We start from the raw sequence: 15735 nt of genomic DNA, 5'->3' as shown, positions 1-15735 counted from the left end.
TCCGTGCGCATGAGAGAGAGAGAGCTGCGTATCACGGACAGCGACACTGAACCGAGCTCTCTTCTGCGAAGTTCTCCTCGAAGTCCCTCAGCACCTGAACGAACAAATAAATATAATGTTAACTTACTTAACAAAACGTGGGCTTCATCGTTGGCTAATATATTCATAGATGGTAATTGATTTAACTATGATCTGCACAGCATTTTATACGTGCAGAGACATTTTATGTATATTAGAAAACTCATTCTAATTCATTCATTAACCCAACTCCGTGCTTCCTGTAATGAGAGCTGTCAATCAATGTACAAGGATGTCCCTGTGTGAAAGTGACCAATCATAATCATAATCCAAATTGTCAAAAGTCATGTAGACTCGAGGGAGCAGAAATCAGCTGAGCGAGCAAAAATCCACTGCGCGAGCAAAACAGCACTCCGCGAGCAGAAGCCCACTGTACAAGCAGAGTTAACCTATGAGAGTATGCCAGGCACTTGCTGGCAGCTACATGTACACCTCTCGGTTGTTGAATTTGTGCGTGAGTCCGACAGTGGACATGCGGCTAACAATGAGATGCCTTTAACTTGAAATATTCACTGTTTACTCTTGTCCACCTTCTAGTGCTGCTTTTTAGCAGAACTAAACTGTGCTTGCAGTATTGTAACTATTTTCCTGTTTAAAAAGCAGACTTGATAGATTTTGTATTGCATTGACTGACTTGACTTGTCTGTGTCTCAGAGTGAGCTGAGCAGGCTGAATCGAGCTCATCGTGAGCTGAAGGAGAGGTTTGAGGAGGAGCACCGTCAGATGGAGGAGCTGCAGCAGAGACGCGGTGAGTTAGAGGAGCAGAGGAGGAGCCAGGACCGAGTGTTAGAGCGACTGCAGGAGGAGGTGAGAGGAGGTGTGTGACCCCCGTCTGATGGAGGAGTCACTCTGATCGCACTCACTCTGTGTTTGTGTGTGTGTGTGTGTAGATGAGCGCGGCGGTGACTGGGTCGGAGCAGGAGACGCTGAGGCTGCAGGAGGAGGTGGATGCGCTCAGAGATCAGAGCCAGAGAGAACTGGACACGCTACACACACAGCTACATGACACACACACACAACTACAGACACACACACATGCCACACAGGAGTATCAGAGAGAGGTGCGTTGCCACACACAAACATACACACTGGCTCTATTTGGTGTTTCTGTCATCAAATTTGGTGTGTGTTTGTGTGTGTGTTCAGCGGTGTATTTTGGAGGAGAAACTCTCTCGCTGTGAGTTTGAACTGAACGAGGCGGAAATGAAAACTCAGCAGCTGCAGAGGAGAATAAAAGAGCTGGAGGAGAAACAACAAACACACAATGACAGACACAGCAAACTCATGGAGGTACATACACACACACATCCTCAAACACACACACAATCAAACACACACATTTAACACTCACACACACACACACAGTATTCTGAACTTTAATCTCCACTTAATTCAGAAAATCATGTGCTTAATGTGTCTGTATTTGTGTGTGTCTAGGTGCGAGTGTGTGAGCTGGAGCGGAGTGTGTTAGAAGAGCGCAGCAGCTCAGACGCACTCATGAAAAGACTGGAACGAGGACGAGAGCAGGTCTCACACACACACACACACACACACACACACCGGACAGAAGCATCTCTCAGCTTGAATGTGTGTGTGTTTGATGTCTGCACGTCATGGCAGAAACTGTATGTGTGTGTGTGTGTGTGTGTGTGTGTGTGTAAGTAGGTCGTGATTGTGGTCAGTGTCTAATGGACTGTGTGTGTTTCTGACCCGGTTTAAAGTGCTCCAGTTCTCTGATTGTCTGGTTCTCTATTTCTGGGCTTCACTCAGCCGTATCTCATTAACTGGAGTCACTCAGTTTTGTTCCAGTCAAACACAAAGAAAGCACAGACACACTCAGAATAAACCACACACACCCACATGCATACAGGTGCATCTTAAAAAATTAGAATGTCGAGGGAAAGTTCATTTATTTCAGTAATTCAACTCAAATTGTGAAACTTGTGTATTAAATAGATTGAAGTATTATAAAATTCAAGTCTTTGGTTCTTTTAATTGCTCACATTTAACAAAGCCCACACATTCACTCTCAACAAATTAGAATATTCCATAAAACCAATAAAAAAAAAGCATTTTTAGTGAATTGTTGGCCTTCTGGAAAGTATGTTCATTTATTGCACATGTACTCAATACTTGGTAGAGGCTCCTTTTACTTTAATTACTGCCTCAATTCAGCCTGGCGTGGAGGTGATCAGTTTGTGGCACTACTGGGTCGGTCTAGAAGCCCAGGTTTCTTTAACAGTCGTCTTCAGCTCATCTGCATTGTTTGGTCTCTTGTTTCTCATCTTCCTCTTGACAATAGTTCACAGATTCTCTCTGGGGTTCAGGTCTGGTGAGTTTGCTGGCCAATCAAGCACACCAACATCATGGTCATTTAACCAACTTTTGGTGCTTTTGGCAGTGTGGGCAAGTGCCAAATCCTGGTGGAAAATTAAATCAGCATCTTCAAAAAGCTGGTCAGCAGAAGGAAGCATGTAGTGCTCCAAGATTTCTTCGTAAACAGGTGCAGTGACTTTGGTTTTCAAAAAACACAATGGACCAACACCATTAGATGACATTGACCCCAAATCATCACAGACTGTGGAAACATAAGACTCGACTTCAAGCAACTTGTGCTATGAGTTTCTCCAGCCTTCCTCCAGACTTTAGGACCTCGGTTTCCAAATGAAATACAAAACTTGCTCTCATCTGAAAAGAGGACTTTGAAACACTGGGCAACAGTCCAGTTCTTCTTCTTCTCTTAGCCCGGGTAAGATGCCTCTGACGTTGTTGTGGTTCAGTAAATCTCTTGACACTTTTGTGTGTAGTGCTCTTGATGTCTTGACCCCAGCCTCAGTCCATGTGAAGTTCACTCAAATTCTTGAATTTATTTTGCTTGACAATCCTCATAAGGCTGCTGTTCTCTTCTTTTTTGTTTGTGCATCTTTTTCTTCCACACTTTTTCCTTCCAGTCAACTTTCTGTTAACATGCTTGGATACAGCACTCTGTGAACAGCCAGCTTCGTTGGCAATGAATGCTTGTGGGTTACTCTCCTTGTGAAGGGTGTCAGTGATTGTCTTCTGGACAACTGTCAGATCAGCAGTCTTCCTCATGATTGTGTAGCCTAGTGACCCAAACTGAGAGACCGTTTGAAGTCTCAGGAAGCCTTAGCAGGTGTTTTGAGTTGATTAGCTGATTGGCATGTCACCATATTATAATTTGTTGAGAGTGAATTGGTGGGTTTTTGTTAAATGTGAGCCAAAATCATCACACTTAAAAGAAATAAAGACTTAAACTTCTTCAGTCTGTGTGCATTGATTTTAATACACAAGTTTCACAATTTGAGTTGAATTACAGAAATAAATGAACTTTTCCAAAACATTCTAATTTATTGAGATGCACCTTTACTTACATCATGAACAGTTTCATAAGGCCACAGATTAATGCATTCACATGAATAATGACGAGCACAGTTATGATACATGAATACTGTGGAGAGAACATGATGAATGCTCGGTCCACAGAAATCGTGGATATATAAATGTTGTATGTGTGTTTGTGTGTGTCAAGTCAAGTCACCTTTATTTCTATATTGCTTTATACTATACTGTTTGTGTCAAAGCAGCTTGGTTGTCAGTGATGCATGAAGACAATAACGGAGTCATTTTTCAGCTGAAGTCAGTTCATTGATGATTCAGTGATGTCATCATCCAGTTCAGCTCTCTTCAGTAGAGTCTGTCTCATCAGTTGAGCGTCCACAACTAAGCAAGCCAAAGGCGTGTCTGTGTGTGATATACAAACCCGATTCAAAAAATTGGGACACTGTACAAATTGTGATTAAAAATAGGATCAATGATGTGGAAGTTTCAAATTTCAATATTTTATATATGAATACAACATATATGACGTGAAATGTTTAAACTGAGAAAATGTATAATTTTAAGGGAAAAATATGTTGATTTTAAATTTCATGGCATCAACACATCTCAAAAAAGTTGGGACAAGGCCATGTTGACCACTGTGTGTCATCCCCTCTTCTTTTTATAACAGTCTGCAAACGTCTGGGGACTGAGGAGACAAGTCGCTCGAGTTTAGGAATAGGAATGTTGTCACATTCTTGTCTAATACAGGCTTCTAGTTACTCAACTGTCTTAGGTCTTCATCACATCTTCCTCTTTATGATGCTCCAAATGTTTTCTATGGGTGAAAGATCTGGACTGCAGGCTGGCCATTTCAGTACCCGGAGGAAAACAAAAATATGCCCCCACCAGTTTCTCAGTCCTGGGAATGGCCTAGTAGGCCTTGGTCTAGGTTGCATGTGGATTTTGAGGGCCCATTCATGGGGCAAATGTTCTTAGTCGTGGTGGATGCCTGGACCAAGTACTTGGAAAGCACACATCTTGAAAAACATCACAGCTCCCGTGACAATTGACACACTGCGACAAGTGTTTTCTATTCATGGCTTGCCGGATGTTGTCGTCTCTGATAATGGGCCAACTTTTATGGGAGAGTTTTTCAAAGAATTTCTAAAGAAGGATGGAATTAGACTTATTCGTACAGCCCCTTTTCATCCTGCTTCAAAGGGGCTGGCCGAGAGAGCTGTGCAGACGCTGAAGGAGGGTTTAAAGAAAATGTCAGGGGCAAACATTGAAATAAATCTATCTCGTTTTCTGTTTAAGTACCAAATTACGCCACAGACTACTACAGGTCTAGCACCCGCAGAGATGTTTCTGGGGCGGAAACCAAAATCTCATCTGGATTTGCTGCATCCGGATGTGGGGGAGAAAGTGAGAGTCCAGCAAGAGAAGCAGAAGGCTGGGCATGACAGGCATGCAAGAGAACGGAGTTTCAGAGAGGGTGAGGCTGTCTTTGTCAGAAATTTCGCCAGGGGTCAGCGCTGGTTACCGGGATCAATAGTCAAAGAAAGTGGTCCTCGCTCGTGTGTGGTGAGACTGTCAGATGGGCGGGAGGTCCGACGTCATCATGATCATCTGAGAAACCGGCACGCGTCAGAGCAGTGGAGTTGTTTCGAGCAAGCTGCTGGATAGGAAAACAAGGAGAGTTCTGAGTTGAAAGGAATGCTGGGCCCTCAGCAACTGCCATCCACAGAGAGTTTGGAGGGGACGGTTGTGCAGGTGCCAGTGGAGACACCTTTGTCCCAGGACAGTGTACCCACCCCACTTGGGGAAAGTGCAGAGACTGTTCAGAGATCAAAACGACAGAAGAAGTCACCTCAAAGGCTTAATTTGTAGCTCATAGTGGGAATGAGAGTTAAATAGTCGGTACAGGGGTCTTAAAGAGGAAGTTTTGATTTGATTATGTTGAGTGGTCAATGTTCATGCTTTGGAGGGAGAGATGTTATGAAAACAGGTTATGGTACCTTTAAGAAAGTTTCTGTTTAATGTTGTGTTTGCCCTTTAGCGTGTGTTTGCTGTAAGGAAAACGGGGACCAGTTGCTTTTTGCTGTTCTGAGTGTAATGTTAAGAGATTGCGATAGTAAAGTCTCTGATGTGCTAAACTCTGCCTGGACTCCGTTTATTACAGATATGTTATCTATATTTTATTGTGAATAAAATATGAGTTTATGAGATTTGTAAATTATTTCATTCCTTTTTTATTCACAATTTGTACAGTGTCTCAACTGTTTTGGAAACGGGTTTGTATATATATATATATGTGTGTGTGTATATGTCAGATGGAGCAGGTGAGAGCTGAAGTGCTGCAGGAACGAGCCGCTCGACACGAGCTGGAATGTGACAAGATCCGTCTGGAGCGACAGGTGAACCGCTTCACTCACATACATGACTAAAAACCATTTAATAAAAAATCTAACATTTCATTGAAATATATAATAGAACTCCAAACAGGGCTTTATGAGTTAATAATTAAGTTGAATGTGAAATGAAATAAAAAGTCAAAATTAAACTGAAATCACAGTATATCTGTGCTGTGAGAGTTACATGCATGCAGGAACACGGTGGGCTAAATTCACTTTATTTACACATTCACATGATATTCATCTTCTTTCTGAACAGATGTTTACAGCATTTCATCATTCTGCCAAAATTAAAGCCTGAGGATTTAAACTTTGAAATTAAGAATTTAAGTAATTTTGTCATGTAAAATGAAGTTATTATAATTATCATAAAATATTCATCATGTATTTTTTTTTTAAGTGTGCATGTGAATGTGTCAATAAATGATTGAAATTTGAATAGAAATCTCAGGGGACTTGAGGTGGATATTGTAGGTGTCAGGGGTTTGTTTTGAGCTCCTGGATCTGCTGTCCTGTAGAATAAGGATCTGCGGGGCCGTGTGGCACAGCTGGAGGGATCTCAGCGCATCGGTCAGGATGCTGTGGTCTCCAAACTGCAACTGCACCTGCAGGAGCTGGAGGAGAGGCTGCTGGGAGAGGAGAGGTGAGGAGACGCAGCAGATGCTCCTGATTCACAGTGTCTCCTGGTGCTCTGACTTTGTTCTCTGTCTGTGCTCAGAGAGAAGAGTGAGCTGCAGCAGATGAGCCGTAGACTGGAGCGCCGCATGAAGGAGCTGACGCTGCACCTGGAGGAGGAGAAGCTGTCGCTGCAGGACCAGAGAGACCAGGTGACCATCACATCTGTGCTGCGGCCGAATATCAGAGTAGAAAAACCTTCCCCTCCCAGACCCAAACAACTGCAAATAATGACGACCTTCTTCAGGATTTTAATCTTGCTTTCCACATTCATAAAGTTTTGTCCAATCACTAGGACCCATTTTTCCAAACTCTTCTCCCATTGAAGCACAATAAACTGAATCAGTTATCATTGCGTTGGCACAGAATGAATGAAAAAAATCTTTCCATCACATTAACTCTTTTCTCATTAAAAAACAAGAAAACACTAAATCTCCTCTATAAACCTACAGGCCAGCTTACATGCTCTTCACAAAACTGACTAACTGTGTGTGTGTGTGTGTTTAACAACTCTAAATGTTCTCCTATAATGCCTGATGAGGTAAGAGGTTTTATCTCTGTTCCCCAAAACCATCTTGAGTGTTTGCTGCTAAAAAGCAATTTTTTTTGTTTCATCTGACCATAGAAGCCAGTCCCATTTGAAGTTCCAGTCATGTCTGATAACTGAATATGCTTTAGTTTGTTTTTGGATGAGCTAGGATAATTTTTCTTGAAACCCTCCCAAACAACATGTGGTGATGCAGGTGCTGTTTGACATTTTGTTTTTAAGGTTTTCTGACCAGAGACTCAACTATTTTCTACAGTTCTCCAGCTGTGATCCTTGGAGAGTCTTTAGCTACTCAAACTCTTCTTCTCACCACACATTAGGATGACATAGACACTCATCCTCTTTCAGGTAGTTTTGTGTTGATTGGGAATGATTAATTATTGCCCTGATGGTGGAAATGGGAATTTTCGCTGCTCTAGCTCTTTTCTTAAAGCAACTTGTTACGACCCTGTGCTTCCTCTTCTCGCCTGCTGGTGGCAGGATGACTTGGGAGTGTGTGGAGGATTGCACACCCCTATTGAATAATATCCTCTAATTGTGGAGAGTATAAAGATGAGACTGATCCTCTCAATTTCACTTTCTCCAGGGGATCGGCAGTCCTCAGGAGAAGTCATCGACTCAAACATTTGTTTTATTGTGGCCTATAAACATGTCCTCACCATTTGGATTATTATTTAAACCCTAGACATTATTTTATATTATTTTGATATTGTATTATTTTGATACTTGAATTATGAATCTTGCAAGTCAATCGATCTGAACAAGTGCTCCTATTTTATGTTATGGTCGAGAACGAGCTGTTCGTGACATAAATTGGGGGCTCGTCTGGGATCCTTTGGTGTAGGAATGTTGCTGAGTAGCTATGATTATTTTTTTGAATGGTTACCTTTTTAATGAATGAGAACTGTCTCAGGTTACTTATGTAACCATAGTTACCTGAGTAGGGAGAACGTGACACTGCATCCTCTAGGGGTCTCTTTGGGGAACAGTATACCCACGCCGCCATGCTGAGGGGAGTGCAGGCCAGAATCATGGCAAACACTAAGTACCAACTCTACCATTTCTGTGGGAGTTGACCCTGGGACGTTTAGACTAGTGATGCGTGGGTCGTCTCATAACCCGCGGGTTGGGTTGGGGCGGGTTAAGAAATTGGCACTTTAATGCGGGGCGGGTTGGGGCGGGTCACTAAAAACAAAACTTTTAAAAATCCATTTATGTTTCATGGAATTTAGTGGTAAAAATTTTGATTCTTTCAAGAGATTCTTTGATTTTCAGTTCGTTCACCAAAATGATTCATTCACTGATTAATTCAGTGACCTTTCCTTCATATTACACAAATACGCCAGCAGTTGACGAAAAAGAGTGTCTTATGTGCTATGTCTATGTTATGTATCTAAGTCAACGTACACTTTACCTTGTGACAAAAACTGATTTGGCTTTTATTAGTGTGTGCATGATCGCATTAAATAAATAGTCTAAATAAATTGTTCAGATTAACAAAGCAGGAGGTTTTATCGGGGATTAAACACAGAGTTATGTTCTGTATTCCAAATATTAAAAGAAGCGTATGTGCACCAATAACTGCGCTTTGTGTATGCTGATTGCTGTTCGAGATTTACATGCTTGGCTCACTGACCCTGTATACTCTCATTCATTTCATTCACGAATTAGATGTATCAGTTCATTCAACTCTTTCACCTATGAGAAGATCATATTCATTCCCTACATTCAACAAGTCACATATTCTGTCACATCTTGAGTAACTCTTTTTGACAGGGTGAAACAGTTTACAGAGCTGTTCACGAGCTGTGCAGAATCACCCAAATAGCTCTTCATGTTGAGGGAAGTGATGCTTGAGGTGTATAAACAAATACACACTGGCTGAATGGAGCCCAAGGAACCAAGGTCTAATCATCTCAAGAAAGAGAATGAAGCGGAGCGAGTAACCCTTATTGTACAAGATTTCAGAAAGAGTCTTGAGTGTAAACTTACCACTTGTGGATTTTTACAAAGTGCGCAAAGTGTTCATGTGCACACTGACCACCATGTGGTTTTGAGAAAGTACACAAAGCTTAGTGTGTGTACTTAAAGGTTCCTACGCATTGCAGAGGCACTGAATCTCACGGGAGAGACACGCTCAATTTTACAAACCTCAGTCAGGTGGAGAGCTGGTGGTTACAGGGGAATTAGGAAGGGGAGGATAAAAGCAGAAGTTAAAATCCCCAAAGGGAACGAGTAGATACCTATGTATCACTCCGATTCAGACTAGAATGCTGCCTCGTCTAGATCACACCCCTTGGGTTCTGCTTACCTCATCGTGACCCACGATTCCTCGAACTCCTGTCCGCAGGTGGAGGAGGAGCGCGAGTTATGACACTAGCCTTCTGTGCCCGTCTTTGATCCTCAGATCGAGACAGGCCAGGACCCCTATGTTGTTTGGGCTCAGACCTGGACCTTCGTGGAATGAAGGATCTGAAAGCAGCAGAGCACGCCTTCATCTCCCTGAACTTCTCAAATCGCTGTCTTAGCGGAAATACGGAAAAGTTCAGAAGGCGAAACCTGAGCATCGAGAAGAAAGCCTTTTCTTTCCTCCTGATGTCTGCCAGGTTCATCCACAGATGTCTCTCTGCTGCCACCATAGTCCTGCCCATGGCAGAGGCGGCCTGCTTGGTAGCATGGAGAGTGATCTGTGGTACGGCGCAGCTCAGTTACCTGATCAGAAAAAGGCCCCTGCATCTATCCAAGTCTCTTAGCAGATCAGTCTGATATGCTTGAAGCACCAGCATTGTGTGTAATAAAGCCACAGCCTGACCTGCTACTGCGTATGCTTCTGCGGATGATTTTCTGGAGGGGCTTAAGATTAAGAGAGGATGTTTCCCCTGCAGAAAGAAAAAATTTCCATAGATAAAAATTATTTATAAATTATTTATAAAAATGTTAGCTCTTTCTACAGGGGGCATTCCCTCATAGCGGCTTTCGTGCATCACCTCGATGTCGCAGATTACTTTCATGCTGAAACCGATGGATGCGAGAAAAAAACTGCATCTTTCATTTCTTTTTAATCTCTGTATGGAGATCATGCATAAATGAAAGGCTCACCTGAGTTAGAAAGGCTATGGTCAAAAGGTAATTTTCGCACAATAACCTCCAACAGCTCTACATATGCAAGGCAGGAGAATTGAGAAGTCTCAGCCTCGGCTTCTTCACCATCCTCAAATATATCCTGCTTTTCCTGGGTAAAAACCCAGCAGAGCACTAACCTCAGTATCAGAAAGTGTTAAAGATATAACATCATCCTCCCGAGACTCTCTCATTCTAGAGTGTATCCAGCTGGGTTGTATATACAGTCCTTCCGACGGAACACTGTTTTTAATTTTTACGGGTTATCCTGGGTGGAGAATTAACTCTCTGTAGGGGGTACGCTTTCGGACTTGAAGTTTAACTGATTGTCACAGAGTTCAGAGTTTAATTCAGTATTGATCTTAATACTCAAGAGAAGAGGGTGAAGGAAACAATTGTGACTACTTTGAAGCGATCACTCATTGATAGATGAGTTTTAGAGGTAAGCGTTGAGTTTATTGCTCCTAGTGAATCATATGTGTATACTCCTGGTGAGGTTGATTATGAAAGTGATATAAAATTTCCGGATTTGTCTTTGCAAGAGAAACAATTGTATTTAGATGCCGCCAAAATTTGTGCTGAGAGTGACGATTGCGCTATGAAAGAGCGAGTGATGGAAAGAGAATTTGCAGAGAGAAAATTAGATCACCAGTAAGCTGTGCGAAGATTGGAGCTTGAGCGTTTCAGTTAAAAAAGTTGAAATTGGAGTTAGCAGTAAAAACAGCAGAAGTTTTGCGAGTAGATTTGCCTCCAGTTTTACCACAGCATTCGGCTGTAGGTGAACGTGTGTTTGATGTTGATAGAAATATGAGATTAGTTCCGCCATTTTCTGAAAAGGAAATTGAGAAATATTTCTATAATTTTGAACGTGTTGCTTTATACATGAAATGGCCGAAAAGCTTTTGGACTTTGTTAAAGTGTGTTTTCATAGGTAAAGCACAGGAAGTATATTCTGCTCTATCACTGGAACAGAGTGGTGACTATGATATTGTGAAATCTGCTGTTACATGCGTATGAACTCGTACCTGAGGCATATCGTAAAAAAATTTATGAACTTGAATAAAACTGATGAATGTACTCATGTTGAATTTGCGAGAGAAAAGGAAAATTTATTTGATCGTTGGTGCACTTCAATGAAAGTTACAACTAAAGAACAGTTAAGTTAGTGCTTTTGGAGGAGTTTAAACATTGTGTTCCTCATGCTGTAGCTATGCATCTCACTGAACACAAAGTGAATACATTATCTGAAGCTGCTATCATGGCTGATGAATTTGTGTTAACCCACCGTGGGTCATTCAGTTTAGTCAGTCTTAAAAATGACATGAGTAAATCTAAGTTTTGTGTTCAAGCTAAGACAAAGTCCACTGTGATGAGTAGTAACACTAAGGCGACAGTTGCTGAACATTTTAGTAAGCCTGCGCTCTCACGAGAGATGGTTTGCTTCTATTGTGAAAAGCCTGGTCATAAAATATCTGACTCTCTTATTCTTAGGAGGAAAGAAAGACTGTCGAAGCCTATTGCTTTGGTTTCTACTTTATCATCCATTGATACTCCTGATGAGAAGGATCGGTCTTTACATAGTTTTGGTGGTAAATCTGTTGATCGTGTGTAACCACTTCTGTTGATTATACACCATATGTCACTGAAGGAAATGTGTCATTGCCTGGTTCAAATAAAACTGTGCCAGTGCGTCTTCTTCGAGATACGGGCGCTGCACAGTCGTTTCTTTTAGATGGAATTTTCGCCAGGAACTGGTATCGAAACTGAGGTATCGAAATTGGCACCGGATTGAGAGATTTTGAACAATACCCAGCCCTAGGTAAATACTTGTGATTCTTCTAATCTAGAACAGTGTCCTCTCTATTCCAGCATAAGTGGCGATTCTTCAGAGAATGCTGATGAGGATGGGAATCTTTCTCAAGAAAAAGTAGATGGGCGACTCGAGATGCTTACTGACCTGTCCTCTCATCTATCTTATTTGACAGAGAAGGAAAGGAAGGATGTCACTTGCTAAAGTGAGAAGTGAATTATCTGCTTTCTCATAAGTTGGCTGAACCTAATTTTAGTTCATGGAGTTCTCCCTGTGTTTTAGTGAATAAATCTGATGGCTCATATCGATTTTGCACCGATTATCGAAAACTTAATGCTGTGACGAAACCAGACTGCTTCCCAAAACCTCATGTTGACGACTATGTCGATTATGTTGGCTCAGCCCGATATGTTGGTAAGTTTGACCTTTTAAAGGAGTACTGGCAGGTGCCTTTAACTACTCGTGCAAAAGAGTTATCTGCCTTCGTTACGTCCGATGCTTTCCTGCAGTACACGGTAATGCCTTTTGGGGTTCGTAATGCACCCGCAACTTTCCAATGACTGGTAAACCGTATACTGTATGGAATGTCTGGATGTGAGGTGTATCTTGATGACGTTGTTCTCTACAGTTCCTCCTGGTTTGAGACTCTTTTCCCGCTTAGCTAAGGCTAATCTTACGATCAACCTTGCGAAGTCTGAATTTGGAAAGGCGACCATTACGTATTTGTGTAAGATAGTGGGAAATGGATGTGTGAAACCTACTGAAACTATTTGTAGCTTCCCTCCCCCCACCAATCATCGTGAATTGTGACGATTTCTTGGCATGGTGGGATATTATAGGAGTTTTTGCGAGAATTTTGCTACTGTAGTCTCCCCTCTCACCGATTTAAGTCCAAAAATTTACTTTCAGAGGTCTGAGAAATGTCAGCAGGCTTTTGAAAATTGTAAAGACCCAAATTTTGAAAAGTCTTTTAGTCTTGCAATTCATGCTAGTGCTTGCGGTGCGGGTGCAGTTCTCTTCCAAGAGGATTCGAATGGGATTCAACATCCTGTTAGTTACTTTTCTAAAATGTTTAACCGACATCAACAGGTCTACTCTACTATTGAGAAAGAAGCCCTTGCCCTAGTGTTGGCTGTTCAGCATTTTGAGGGTATATCTGGGGTCAATTGCTGTGCCAATCATCGTTTATACGGATCATTACCCTTTGGTTTTCTTGAATCACACGAGAAATCGAAACCAATAACTTATGCGATGGAGTCTCATTTTACAACCCTTCCATTTAGAAATTAGACATGTAAGGGGAAAAGATAATGTTATTGCTGATGCCCTTTCCAGAGTTTAACATCGTGATGTCTGTGTTGCCTGTTTCTTTCTTGGCATTTCTAGGGCCCAGAGGTTTTAAATAACCACATGGAGTAGAAGACGTTATATTTATATAAGTTATATCAAAACTGTGACTATGAATGGAAATATACTTCTAATATACTACTAATTAATAATGGTGCCAATAATTGTGTCCAATGAGTATTTGAGAAAAACATTTATTCATAATGATATTTCCCCTCATTTGAAATTCTAATTATCCAATGAAAAGATACATTTTTGTGTATTTTTTTTAATTCAATATCAAAATGATTAACAACGCATATTAATTTTCACAGCCTTCTTTGAACATATTTACCAAGGGTGCCAATATTTTTGGCCAAGACTGTATAGCCCCTTTCACACTGCACGTCGGACTCGCAATATTTCCGGAACGAGCGCTGTGTGAACTAATTCCGTGTCAAAGTGATGATGCGCGTTATCGCGTGACTCTTTTACCGGCTGTTTTGAAGGAAGATCAACGTTCGCGACGAAAACATATGTGCAAACTGAAATGAAGCAGAGGTCATTTAGTTCCTCACTTTCCGAGCTGACGCAGAGATCGTTTGCTTGCTTCAGTAAAAGTATAACGTGCCTAGCGTTGTCGACTCGTACATTAAACGTCACACGCTGATGTCACGTGTCGTTACAGGATCTTCAAAGGTTGTGTGTGAAAGCATGCACATATCCCGGGTCAACACTGGGTGTGAAAGTGCCAAATCTAGCGACCAGGGAACAATTACAGGAACACTTTACCCCTGTATATGCCGGAATGGCAGTGTGAAAGGGGTTACTGTAATGCATTACTTTTGTAATGCGTTACTCCCAACACTGTTTATTATTACAATTATTATAAATGTGCATTTGCTTAATGCTGACGGCAAACGAAAAAGTATTATAATGTTTGCCTTTCTATTACTAATAGGCCAAATATAAAAGCAGTCCTTATAATACTTTCTGTATACATTCATTTCTTTGTTAAATTGTTCTATCTGATTATTAGACAGATTCCTATCCATATTAGACAGAACTGTTCATGACGACGACGAACAAGAGAGAGAGTCTGTGAGCACGCATCGCAGTCAAAATAAATATCAGGCATGCTGTCAAAATAAAAGTCCTGCCTCGAACACATCAGCCAAGCAGAAAAACTTAACGGCTGATGCCGATATTTGAAAAATTCTAAATATCGACCTTGGCTATATATCGGTTGACCACTAGTTCACACACACCTCACACTCGTCCCTTGTGTCTGCAGCTGGCTCTCCGTCTGAAAACCCTGAAGCGTCAGCTGGATGAAGCCGAGGAGGAGATCGAGAGAATGGAGAACAACAGGAAGAAGCTGCAGAGAGACGTGGAGGAGCAGCAGGAGCTCAACGATCAGCTGAAGATGGAGATCTGCGGCCTCCGCAACCACATCAGGTGACACACACACAGACACTCTCACACGCACACACACACACACACACACACTGACCTCTGACCCGTCTGAACGTCTGCAGGCGCAACACGAGACCCAATAAAGCACAGACTCCAGCTGATGAAGATGATGATGAGGAGGATGAAGATGAGACTGACGTGACACTAGATGGAAAATAGCTGCTGAACATGTAACTCAAGTAATTAATCATCTGCATTTACTAATGTTACTACGGTAAAACGAGCTGTCACTCAAAACGAGGCTGATTACATCAGCAGGGATAGGATTATGAAGCTGCTGATCACATGACTGAATGGTCACTCTGATATAAACACCTGTAACATGAATTCTGTCACATTCAGCTCAAATTATTCCTTATCATGTCATCCGTGTCTATTTGATCAGAAGTCACTGTGAAAAATTAATATGGTATGTATGTTTTAATGAAGCTGTTTCAGGTGTTTCAGGTGCGGTTTGAGCGTGTGACACAGATTTAAATCCAGATATCAAAACTCTACAGTGTACATGTACAGTGAACATATGATACTCTTGATATGCATAAAAAATACATATATATATATATATATATATATATATATATATATATATATATTAGTGCTATCGATTAATTAAAACAAAAAAGACTTATTAATCGCACATTGTTTCTGAAATTAATCATGATTAATCCCACATTAAAGCTTTGAAAAATACTTTTACATATATTAATTTATAAACAACATAGACATTTTATTTTTAATATTTGTTTAATGGAATCTTTCTTTATGAAAACCACTACATTTCCGAGACATGCTCTTAAATCTGACTCCTACAAGTACTTACTTACATGCAGTTTTTAGGCAGCTGTAATAGCCTTTTTGGAAACTTTATGACTTAACTGATGACATAACTACCACATTGCACATTGCATGCTTGTCGTTTATTTCACACTTTGATTTGAAATGATACT

General features: G+C 41.2%; 1 protein-coding gene across 2 annotated transcripts; it reads left to right on the top strand.

Moving 5' to 3' along the window:
- Nucleotides 1–645: 645 nt before the first annotated feature.
- Nucleotides 646–15322, top strand: LOC113067149 (cingulin-like protein 1). 2 transcript variants are annotated; one of them, XM_026239424.1, is made up of 9 exons: nucleotides 646–826; nucleotides 969–1139; nucleotides 1225–1368; nucleotides 1516–1605; nucleotides 5754–5837; nucleotides 6353–6477; nucleotides 6553–6661; nucleotides 14607–14770; nucleotides 14851–15322. In XM_026239424.1, the coding sequence occupies exons 2-9, from the start codon at nucleotides 969–971 to the stop codon at nucleotides 14945–14947; spliced, it is 984 nt and encodes a 327-aa protein (XP_026095209.1). In that variant the 5' UTR covers nucleotides 646–826; the 3' UTR covers nucleotides 14948–15322. The 2 variants fall into 2 exon arrangements, with proteins under 2 accessions (XP_026095209.1, XP_026095207.1); XM_026239422.1 differs by having other exon boundaries at nucleotides 654–885.
- Nucleotides 15323–15735: the final 413 nt, after the last annotated feature.

Source organism: Carassius auratus, chromosome 50 (assembly GCF_003368295.1).
Source record: "Carassius auratus strain Wakin chromosome 50, ASM336829v1, whole genome shotgun sequence".
NCBI lineage: Eukaryota > Metazoa > Chordata > Actinopteri > Cypriniformes > Cyprinidae > Carassius > Carassius auratus.
Note: the sequence above shows the minus strand (reverse complement) of the source record. Positions and strands in the feature narration are given on the sequence as shown.